The sequence below is a fragment of the Monodelphis domestica genome, chromosome 5 (assembly GCF_027887165.1).
Source record: "Monodelphis domestica isolate mMonDom1 chromosome 5, mMonDom1.pri, whole genome shotgun sequence".
Taxonomy (NCBI): domain Eukaryota; kingdom Metazoa; phylum Chordata; class Mammalia; order Didelphimorphia; family Didelphidae; genus Monodelphis; species Monodelphis domestica.
In genome coordinates this window covers 137,600,305-137,612,140 of record NC_077231.1, presented here as the reverse complement: position 1 = coordinate 137,612,140, position 11,836 = coordinate 137,600,305, and the positions used below count along the sequence as shown (strand labels likewise).

At 41.8% G+C, this 11,836-nt stretch overlaps 1 protein-coding gene across 1 annotated transcript; it reads left to right on the top strand.

The window, feature by feature from the left end:
* The first annotated feature begins 5,267 nt into the window (after nucleotides 1-5,267).
* On the top strand, nucleotides 5,268-10,297 carry BHLHE41 (basic helix-loop-helix family member e41). Its single transcript, XM_001362547.3, has 5 exons — nucleotides 5,268-5,687; nucleotides 5,823-5,886; nucleotides 6,180-6,287; nucleotides 6,605-6,716; nucleotides 7,157-10,297. Exons 1-5 carry the CDS (start codon nucleotides 5,626-5,628, stop codon nucleotides 8,317-8,319), a joined length of 1,509 nt encoding a protein of 502 aa, XP_001362584.2. The 5' UTR covers nucleotides 5,268-5,625; the 3' UTR covers nucleotides 8,320-10,297.
* The last annotated feature ends 1,539 nt before the right edge of the window (nucleotides 10,298-11,836 follow it).

The following is an 11,836-nucleotide window of genomic DNA, read 5'->3' as shown; positions in this document are numbered from 1 at the left end:
AGCTATTATTTTCTTTTTGGATTACTTTCTTTTCCCCACTTTTCTTCTCATTTTTCTTCTTTCTTACTTGGTTCTTGAACTCCTTTTTGAGTTCCTTGAAAGCTTGTGACCAATTTCCATTGGGGGAGGGAGGTTTTTGGATGTGTTTTCTTGTTTGTCACTCTCTGCTGTTGCCTCTGTATTTTGCTCTTTTTCTCCATAGAAATTATCCAGGGTCAAGATGATGCTTATTCCTTTTGTCACCAGTGGATTGGGGTTCCTACATATTGATTGCTTTCTTAGTTTCTTTCTCACAGGGATTTACCTTGGTAGTATCTTCCCTTCCCAGTCAGAAGCCTGAGTGAGGGCAGATAATATGATGTTCTTTGTGTAGCCCACATTAAAGTGTTTTGCCTTAAGGCTATCTTTCCATCCCTTGCTGCCTTGGCTGTGTCCAGCCTTGTTTCTGCCCAAGCTCCATGCTTTGCTACCCAGGCTCCACACTCTTCAGCCTTGGGTCTCAAGTCTCACTGCCAAGGCCTTGCACTGCCCTCATGGGTAACTCTGTGGTGCTTTTAGCCAGTCCCCAAGAATTTAGAGATTTCCCTGGCCCTTTCTCTGACTCTGGTGCAGTAGGTGGTGTGGGGGAGGGGTGATCAGCTTGCACTTTGATAAGTGCAGTTTCACCCCCTTATAGCATGAGAATTTCCAAATACTGCCTACCTTTAAGATTGTGTCCAGTGGGAGAGTCCCTTTACTCATCTGATTTTGATTCCTGTCTTTTTGAGATGCTTTGTAATGATTGTTTGGAAGGAGATTCAGAAGGCTCCTGCTACTATGCCACCATGTTAGCTCAAATAGTAGCTCTTTTTTTGTGGTGGTAAAGAACTGGAAATTGAGGAGATGCACATCAATTGGGAAATAGTTGAAAAAATTGTGGTATATAATTGTAATAGAATACTACTATGCTGTAAGAAATGATGAGTAGGTTGATTTTAGAAAACTATGGAAAGATGTATATGAAATAATAAAGAATAAAATGAGCAAAACCAATAAAATGTATACAGTAACAGCAATATTGGTCAAAGAGTAAATGTGGTGGGCCTCAGGGAAAATAAAATATAATGATATCACCAATGTCTGTCACAACCCATATATGCTGACCCATTCTATATGCCTCACTCTGTCCCATCCAAAACTGAAAGGGCACCTGTTGTGTAGTCTTGAGAAAATATGAAAGAGTTAGGGGGTAGAGGCAGAATATTCTAATGGAAGAACCATTGTGGGTAATGATTAGTTTAGGTTATATTTGCCCCTGCTCAGAACAAGAAGGTTAAAAATTTTCATAGCAGAGGGAGAAATGAGAAATAAGGGTTAATGTGGTCATGTACACAAGCCTAAGAATTGGCTATTACATTGAGGATTATATTCAATTGGTCTTTCTAAAACTCTAACTGATTTAACACACTACTAAAGATGTCACCAATACTCCCCTTAGGATATCCTGCCTCCTTCAGAGACTACAAATTGCCAAGATAAAATACAAAACTCTATCATACTCTTCATTCCCTTTCATACACTAATTCCAGGAAATTTGGATTACCATCTTTTTCCTAAACATATCTACCATTCCATGCCTGGAATTTATTCCAACTTCGCTATATTACTTCCTTCAAGACTCAGTGCAAATGTGACTTCCTGAATATAACTTGATATAACCAAACTGAAAGTGTTCTTTACCTCCTCAAATTTTCCTAGAGAATGCTGTCTAAATATCACCTTTGCCCCCATCACATTCTTATGTTTAACTGTAGCTAAGTTTTCCCCCTTGGTGTAAGGTCCTATAATTCAGACATAGTGTCATTTTGAAATCTGAATGACTTTACAAATTATCCTTCCATTATTTCAACCATGCAAAGAGATAGTGATTTATTAGGACATTTTACTTCGAGTCAATAAGTTTAGAGCTTGAGGTTCATAAGAACCCCCTCCCATAGCCTATCTTTTCTTATATTTGCTTCTTTCTGGTTCAACTTGTTAAGGATAAATTTAGGGGTTGAGACTGAATATAAATTTAGTTGGTCGCCAGGGATTTAAATTCTAAATCCCAATGAAATACTCAAGTCAGAATGGAATTTATGGTGGTTTATGTACAATAAAAAGAAGAAATTAAGAATGGGGGGGGGGAAGGGAATTGAATTGCTCAGGCCTGGGCTGAGCCAGGCAGGAGTTCAGAGGCCTCAGCCAAGGGGCCTCTCCAGAAGCCAAGGGAAAAAGGATTTTTCCCTTTTTTGTAACTCACCATGTGATCTTCTAAAAGAAAGCATTCTGAGGTCTCACATTGAGTTCCTCCAGGGTTGAGTTCCAGGGCCAAGTCTGCCAAGCATCCCTCTCACAGGAAATAAGGAAAAATATAAAGGCAGTTCTTTACATCACTTTCTGTGTCTCACATGTACCAATGGTGGCTTAAGCTTGGCTCAGGACAGCCCAGGGGGTCAGTCAGTTGTTTCTGATTTGTCACTTGCTAACACATACCAGTCATAGGCCTTCCTCCCCAACACTTAATCCTTAAGTGGGGGTGTATACATCCTGGTTGCTAGAATTCTAAAGACTAAGCAGGGTGGAGTAAAACTAAAATTTGCAAATTTAGAAGCTTAGCTGGATTGATGGAAGAGGCCAAGGAATATGGAATAGAAATAAAGAAAGACCGTTTTTACAGTCAGAGTAAGGACACAAAAGTGATGGAGATCAAGGAGGGCTGCAAGAGTGAAATCCCAGGTATGCAGACAGAGGTTTCTGACCCAAAGCCTAGTGGGCAGCCATGTACTTCTGAGTATAATACTATATGTAGTCCATTATAAATTCTCTCTTTAACTTCTCTCAGCTAAACTAATATTATTTATAGTATTTATTATGCATATAATATATAGTATTATTTCAACTTCCTTTTGGCATAGTTTAGTTGTTTTGTCTTCTTTTTACACAAACTTTCATTACCTTACATTGTGCCTTACTATGGACATGAATATTTGTGGATTTGGCTGTTCCAGTCATTACAATGATTCAATAATCTGGTTCTTACCTTTTTTTTTTTTCCTGTAATCTGGAAATCACTTCCATGAACGAAATTTCTAAACAGAAATTAATAGTCCTCTCTAACCCCTCTAAGCTCTCTAACCTCAACCTTTTGGTTAATTCAGAAATGTATAAAAGAACATGCTTGTCATAAAAGGTTTTACCAATGATTTTTTTTTTGGGGGGGGGGGGGAAGGACCATTTACACAATACTCCAGTTTATCTTACTGTGTTGTGAATCATCACGACAGAAGACTACTACTTGAAGCTTCAAATTGCCTTCCTCCCTCCCCACCCCTCCAAATATCATTTATCTCCAAATCAACTAGGATTTGGGAGTCAAGGCAGGTGAATAAAGGGATTCAAAAGTTTCTCAGCTATAGCTTTCTTTTTTACTTACATCTCAGAATTAAAAGCCACCTTAAAACAGATTAACTAAATTCATAAAGGAATCTTTTCAAATAGGGATAAGCCCTGGTTGAAGCTCTATCGCCTCCCTAGTAATCAAAACTGCTGGTTTCTTTTTCTGAGGCTGGGTGACTGCAGCAGCAGGACAGAATGCTGCGATGGCAGCGGCGGCTCCTTGAGGTGAAGAGACGAATAAGTTGCTGCAGACACGTGATTTCCATGCAGACGCAGCTTCCAGCGACCCAGATCTTGTCCCCGCAACCCACACACAGAGCAGGGTCGGGAGGTAGGAAAAGCAGCAGTCCTCGCTCCTCCCGCTAGCTTCTACATTAGCTTTCATCCTAGTTCCCTGGCAATGATTAATTTCTTCGGAGATCGCCCTGGGGAGAATGTAAATATTACACTGGAAGCAGGAAGGAAGAATCTTTGACTAGTTCTCACACAGATACAAAACTCAGTAGTCATAGTAAGGGAATTTCGGTTTGAAGCCTTCCCACCCCCAACTCTTAAATGCCCTCCCCTTACCTACTTGCCCCTACCCAGTTGCAGCGGGGCTGCACCCCGAGGCGTAGGCAAGTTACTTTCACTAGGAATGAATCATTTTCCTGGGGATCTAGGGAAAAGGTAATCCGGCTTGTGCTTCAGGGTTCTTTGCTTTCTTTCTTTCTTTTTTTTTCCTTTTCCCTCTGGAGTACAGCAGAGGAGGCGGCAGTGGCAGTGGCAGCGGCGGCAGCAGCAGCATAGGCGAGCCCAGCACCGGCTCCCTGTACAGTGATGTGGCAGCAGCCGGTCGGATCACGTTGCTAGCCCTGTGCTTGTACCAGTTTGAGACAGGCTTAAGGAAAGAGGCTTTTTAGGTGCCAGAGGTTGTAAAACGTGGGCTGCGCACACTTCCAGCGTTCAGTATGAGAATGGGGGGAGGAGAAGGGCTGAAGCATTTAACAACACCCCAGGCAGCGGAATTTAGGTGGGAAATGATTAATTCTGCAGTTTTTCCGCGGTGTATTCCCTCTCCGAGGCATCATCCAAATTCCCCTCCCTTCCCCCACCCCCCACCCCCGAGTCCTCCAGGGAACTAAAAGCAAAAAAGGGACTTAAACCGCTTGGTCTCATTGGCTGTCGTGATTGGAGACTCCGCAATTCCGGGTGCTAGGGGAAGCTTAGGTGGTATAGGGACACGATATTGCGGAAAGATATTTGGATTGCGACATTCGGTCCCTGTGATTACAATGTTAATTATTATTCTTTATTTCTAAAAGGAGCCGTTTACAAACGGTTCCTCTGGCAGCTGAAACCCCATCGGAGCCAAAGGGTCTCCCCTCTCCTCCCCCTTCTCCACCGCCACTGGGCTTTGAACAAACAAGTCTCAAAAATTCCCTTCCAGACCGAAGTTTACCCTTGGCCAATTCATGTTCTCGGATCCAGGCGAGCAGAGCAGGCAATGGAACAGCCCAAGCAATGTTAATGCACCGTAATGACAGGCCCAAAGAGTCGTATTTCCGAGCGGGAGGAAGCCCCGGCTCCCCCGAATCCCGTCCTCCACCCGCCTTCTCCTGCCTTCGCCTCCCTGCCTTTTAGAAGATGAATAGCTTGGCCAAAGTTTTTTCTTTTCTGGTGGCCCTAATTGGGTGTCCTAGCCCCTTCTCTCAAACTCTCCTCTCCCCCCGCCCCTCTCCAGTCTCTTTCCTCCCTCATCTCTGCCTTGCCCTCCCTTCCCCTTCCTTCCTTTCCCCCCTCCCCCCAGTCTGGACCGCGGATGGTACGTTCCGCACGTGAGCTGGGTGCTGGTCTGGCTGGCGACGCGCGTGCCCTGTGGCCAAACACTGAACTGAGCGAGTGCAAACTACCAGCACTGTGTGTGTGCGTGTGTGTACGCGCGCCTGTGTGTGTGTGTGTGTGTGTGTGTGTGAGAGAGAGAGAGAGAGAGAGAGAGAGAGAGAGAGAGAGAGAGAGAGAGAGAGAGAGAGAGAGACCAACTGCTTCACACTTTGAACACTGCTGCACTGGAGAGGGAGGGAGAGAGAAAGAGAGAGAGAGAGAGAAAGAGAGAGAGCTGGAGGCGCACAGATTTCCCCCAAGATCTCCCAAGAGCACCGTCCCGCAAATTAGAAAACGAAACCCCAAAAATTGCAACAAAAAAGAAACCAGCTGCTGTTGCCAAACATGGACGAAGGAATCCCTCGTTTGCAAGAGAGACAGTTAATGGAACATAGAGATTTTATAGGGTAAGGTGCACGCACCCTTGAGAATATGTCTCGCCTTCTGTTTTCTTCTCTTATCTTCTCCAGAAAGTGGTGAGAAACCGGAGAGAGCAAAGATCCTTCCTGAATTGGTATTTGATGCTTATTTCTGTTTTGCAGACTGGACTATTCATCCTTGTATATGTGTAAACCCAAAAGGGGAATGAAGAGAGACGAAAGCAAGGTAAGAATAAGTTTCTGATGATCTTCATAACCTTCCTGGATAGTTAATTAGGATTCTTCACTTCAAAGCAAAACGTTACACTGCAACAATACTTCAACCTCTTGGCTCTCCTAACTATGAATTTTAAGTAGCTTGATGGATAACTTCATAAAGGAAGGTTAAACACTATACCTGCATGTTAATTGCAGTTAAGTACTGACCAGTAGAAAGAGGTTTGCCTTGTCACATAGTGTGTTCTTGGTGGATTGAATATAATGTTGATCTCTTTTCTTCCTAAATTTTCATATGTTAAGGAGACCTACAAACTACCACACAGATTGATAGAAAAGAAAAGACGAGACAGAATTAATGAATGTATTGCTCAGCTTAAAGACTTATTGCCAGAACATCTGAAATTGACGGTAAGATTCCTTTCTACACTATGGGGATTTGTAACATCCTGGTAAAGAAACTCTTCCAGATTTAAGGATATATGTAAATATTTGATGTCTGACATTAACTTGTGTTGTATCGTTAGAGTTTACCACAAACTCAGATGAATGATGTATGCTCACAAAGAAGCACGCAATCATTTTTAACCTGCCTTGTATAAGTAAGCCAGATTAAAAATACTTCTTTCAAAGGGAGTTTCAAGTTCCATTGATGAATGGAAACCAACTGGAGCCAAATGTATTTTGTTAAATAACTATGAACCCCTTTCTTCCTTGCCCCACTGCAGACTCTAGGGCATCTGGAGAAAGCAGTAGTTTTGGAATTAACTTTGAAACATTTAAAAGCGTTGACAGCCTTGACAGAGCAGCAGCATCAGAAGATAATTGCTTTACAAAATGGTAAGTCAGCTTGAGGAATGCCAACACAGGAATTTTGCTCCCAGACTATAGAGGTGCAATTATGAAGATTTTTTTTCTTTGTGGGACGTCAAGCTTACTTTTTTTTTTTAAAGAGTAACTTGTTCACTGGAAGTTATGATATTCTTAAACATTATTAAAGATTTCAAAATTCCCAGGAAGCAGGTTTTCATTTTAAGTAGTGGCCAGAGCTTCACCCTGGATTGTCTCTGTGACTGGAAGTCACTGGACTTCCCCACCCCAAACACCATAGCAACTGGTGGACCTAGTCGGTTATTGATTATTGAAGACAGACCTGTAGCGTATTAGTCAATGACCAGTGCCCACGTGATAGCCAGATGCTTTAACATCAGTGTTTTTCTTTTCTGCCATTTTTCTTCTCATCCACCATCTCTCACTCCCGTTTCTCATCCTTATCCTAGGGGAGCGATCTATGAAATCTCCCATTCAGGCCGACTTGGATTCTTTCCATTCGGGATTTCAAACATGCGCCAAAGAAGTCATGCAATACCTTTCCCGGTTTGAAAGCTGGACGCCCAGGGAGCAGAGATGTGCCCAGCTAATCAACCACTTGCACTCCGTTTCCACTCAGTTCTTACCCAGCCCCCAGCTGTTGACTCAACAGGTCCCCGTGAGCAAAGGCAACACCTCCTCCTCCTCCTCCTGCACCACCACAGCTTCTTCCTCCTCCTCCTCCTCCTCTTCCTCCATCGCAACACCCCCCTCCTCCTTCTTGTCTGTGAACGCCTCTCAGGATCGCACCGTGCAGAAGCTGGAGCCCCAGACAAACTGCGTCCCTGTGATTCAGAGGACTCAACCTAGCTCTGAACTCGCTGGGGAGAATGACACGGACACTGACAGTGGTTATGGTGGGGAGGGGGAGGCCCGGCCAGACCGAGAGAAATACCATGTCCCTGGGGAAAGTCGTGTAACCATTAAACAGGAGCCCCCTGGGGAAGACTCTCCAGAGCCCAAGAGGATGAAACTGGATTGCGTCGAGAACAGCAGTTCTGGAGGCAGTGCGGCGGCAGCAGCTCTGCTAGGGCCGAATCCTGCCGCTGCCCTGCTGAGACCAGACGCCGCACTGCTCAGCTCTCTGGTGGCCTTTGGGGGAGGTGGGGGGACGCCTTTTGGGCAACAGGCGGCGGCGGCAGCGGCCCCCTTCTGCCTTCCCTTTTACTTCATATCGCCTTCAGCAGCAGCTGCTTACATGCAACCTTTCTTGGATAAGAGCAACCTGGAAAAATACCTGTACCCAGCTGCGGCAGCCCCCATCCCCCTACTCTACCCAGGAATTCCAGCCCAGGCGGCCGCAGCCGCCGCCGCGGCTGCCGCGGCCGCTGCTGCCTTCCCTTGCCTATCCTCAGTGCTCTCGCCCCCTCCTGAGAAGGCGAGTGCTGCCGCTCCAACTATTCTGCCTCCGGAGCTGGCTGCTCCCTCGGCCCCCCACCAGCACTTTCCCCTACCCCTCCACCCCCTCGCCCACCTCCCCTTCGCAGCTTCCTCCAGAGAGCCTGGGCTGAGCGCCGACTTGGAGACGTCTTCTCAGGGGGATTCCTCACAGCCTGGAAAGGAAAACCCTTGAAAGCTTTCCCATTTCGCAGGAAGGATGGGTGGTTAATCATAATAATATTAACAGTAATACTTAAAATACCCTTTTTGTTGTTGTTTGCGTGATTTTAAGTTAGTTTGTTCTCCCCCCCACCCCTCACCCCGCAGGAGGCTACTGTAAAGATCCTGCGCTGTGGGGTTTTGATTTTGTTTTGTTTACTGTCTTTAAAAATCAACAATATTTAAGTTTTACCTCCATTTGGACTGTGACAGTTTTTAAATGTTGAACATTCTTCATGAGTAAAGCAGGGCTAACATAGCTAAAAAGTTTCACTTCTGGCAGGTCTAGTATCTGTTGGAATGCAGTCGAGGTAACTGAAACTGAAGGTATATACTAAAAAATTAAAAAAAAAACAAAAAACAAAAAACCGGTGCTTGGAGCCAAGTTACAGCATCCGGTAATTAGCCCACAGTATCGGTCCCCAATAGCTCCTGCTTATCCTGAGGGGAAGGGGGTGTGCTCCACAAACTGGGAATGAGGTTCTTTTAGACTTCATTTGCTACTCAGTATTTTATGTTTAGCTTTACTGAATCCATACATTTGTTTGTTGTTGGGTAGTTTTGTTTTGTTTTAAGAGAAAGATACAAATTCTCTCCAAATTAAATGTCGCACTTTGTTTTAAGTGGTTTTATATATAGTATTTCTAGGTTCCACTTCTTGACTTGCACTTGACTTTGGGAAAGGTGTGTGGAAGAAAGCAAGAAGCACTCTTAGTACAATTTGCTAGCACTTTATTGAGAAATGGACTTTGAATCAATTGACTTACCTTAAATTTCCTCTTAGACACGATAGAAATATATATATGGCAAATGTATTTGTACCCACACTGTTGTTTTAAATCATTATGTTCCTAAGTTTTTTTAATTTTGCTCTTGAAAAAGTCTGTGCACTGAACTAAAAAAATCCTAAATTCTAAAAACTTCCTATTCCTAAAAAATAATTTATTCTTAATCTACATTGTATACAATCCAAAAGCTGGGAGAAACATTTGAACTAGTCAGTGTTGATTGGAAATGCTATAAAGGTGTGGCATAAAACCCCATGAGGCCTTTCTGTCTCCAGCTACTATGATTTCCCTTTCTGGAGACCATACCAGATACTAGATTATCACAAAGAAAGCTTTTTAAAAAAGGTTTAAACCAAGACCTTGTCTAGATATTTTTAGTTTGTTGCCAAGGTAGCACTGTGAGAAATCTCACTTGAATGTTATGTAAGAGGTGAGACACAACAGTCTGACTATAAGTAAAGAAAATATCTGGGTCTTTTAGTCAGTTTGGTGCATTTGCTGCTGCTGTTGCTACTGTTTGCCTCAAACGCTGTGTTTAAACAACGTTAAATCTTACTAGCCTACAAGTTGGCTGTCTGTAAATAGTTGTTAATACATCCAATTAATGATGTCTGACATGCTATTTTTGTAGGGAGAAAATATGTGCTAATGATATTTTGAGTTAAAAATATCTTTTGGGGAGGATTTGCTGAAAAGTTGCACTTTGTTACAATGCTTATTATGCTTGGTACAAGCTTATGCTGTCTTAAATTATTTTAAAAAATAAATACTGTCTGCAAGAAACCAGCTGTTTTAGAACAGTTTAGTATGTGGCATACTAAAAATTGATCTTTATATTCCAGTATTTTCCAGCACTCCATAAATTCTATTACCTAAATATTTCCACACTATTTTGTGATTTTAAAATTCTTACTAAGTAATAAAAATTTAATATGCAATATGAGGTTGTCTAATAATTAAAAATCTTACCTTAATAATTCATAAGGAATGTTCAAAAATGTTCAAAAATGAAATGAAAGTCATTATGACATAATGACTCGGTATACAACCTTGCTTCAAGTTTGATTGTTAGCTTCCTTTTCTGTTCTATTAAAAATACCTTCTGGGTGTGTGTCCAAATGGTAGTAACATATCTGGATAAAAAGTAAAAATCTTCCTCAAGTATCTGTTTGCTTCGTCTGTATAATGCTGAATTGCCTAATATTTGGATTAATTGAATTTTGCATATGGTTGTCTGACTGGATAGACAACCTATGTTTATGGATTTTGATATTTCTTATTCACATGAACCCATGCAAATATCTAAACCCGCCCCCAAATCATTTGATAGTCAACTATCTGATAGAGAATCTCTTCAAACATAACTAGGTTTGTTCTGTTGGGTCACCCTTAAAATTTTACAACTTAGTAAGAAGAATTATATCAGTTTTCCTGATAGAGAGTTAGAAAACCTACCACAGTAAGGCACAGGAGTAGAATTTTAGAAAAACTTATGTGTGTGTGTGTGTGTGTGTGTGTGTGTGTGTGTGTGTGAGGAGGTGATTATTATTGGGAAACTCCCAGTATAGAAACTCTCTACCTAGATGGATAATAATGCTATCTTTTTTTTTTTTAAACCTCTTTCTGTTTTAGTAACAACTCTGACAACAAAGGGCAAGGACTAGTCAAATGGGTTAAGGGCACAAGGTCACAGACCTAGGAAGTATCTGAGGCTAGATTTGAATCAGGGTCCTCCTGTCTCCAGGCCTAGCACCCTCTCTACTGTGCCACCTAGCTGCCCCTATAATATAGTCTTTCGAGTTATATGATATATAGCCTCAACTTTATAGACTTATGTCTTATAGAGCCTCAAGCCACTGAGAGGTTAAACTCAGTCACAACAAGTATTTTTCAGTGTCAGAACTTGCATATCAAGACCTTTTGTCCATTACTCAAGTACAATATATTTCTCAGTATAGCATATGATGGTAATTCATATGTGAATAACCTGATATAGTTTGGAATTTGCTCACAAAAATCTTGTGTAATAAACAGCTTGAATCTTATTTACAATTGACAGGAGAAGAAGCAGGATCTGAGAAGTAAGTGACTTACCCTACGTCATTTGGCTAGCTGATTGCTAACATGAGACCAATAATAATATGATAATAATAATAGCTAGTATTTTTTCAGTGCTTATCATGTGCCAGGGACTGTGCTACTTGCTTTAAAATACCATATTTTATCTCCACAGGTCTGGAAATTAAGTGTAATTATTACTTCCATTTTATAGTGGAAGAAATGGAGGCAAAAAGATTAATTTGTTCAAGGTCACAAAGTATCTGAGAACATGTTTGAAACCATGTCTTTCTGACCCCAGACCCATCCATTCCTCTATATCTTTTGTCACCTAGCTATTTCCTAACTCCTGATTAAAACACGGGTATTTAGACTTCAAGAATATTTTAGTTCTTTGGTCTTCTTTTAAAAGAAAAATATACTGGTTTGGTTTTGACAGGGAATTGAAGTGATAGGAATAATTGGTATTTAGATAATTCTTGTGCAAACAAATTTAGAACACTTCATATCTGCTTATCACACTATAAGGTAGTGGCTGCAAACATAGATTGGACATAATTGGAGCCAAACTGTTAGAGGGAATGTAGGAACTCAATTTTAATCAAGCTTCATAACCTCATTTTTTTTAAAAAGCATTTTAAATGA

Excerpts from the sequence above, each read along its gene's own strand:
- BHLHE41 (XM_001362547.3), top strand. The coding sequence starts at position 5,626 with ATGGACGAAGGAATCCCTCGTTTGCAAGAGAGACAGTTAATGGAACAT. Across the intron at positions 5,887-6,179 it reads TGAAGAGAGACGAAAGCAAG|GAGACCTACAAACTACCACA; the intron begins GTAAGAATAAGT and ends TCATATGTTAAG. Across the intron at positions 6,288-6,604 it reads CAGAACATCTGAAATTGACG|ACTCTAGGGCATCTGGAGAA; the intron begins GTAAGATTCCTT and ends GCCCCACTGCAG.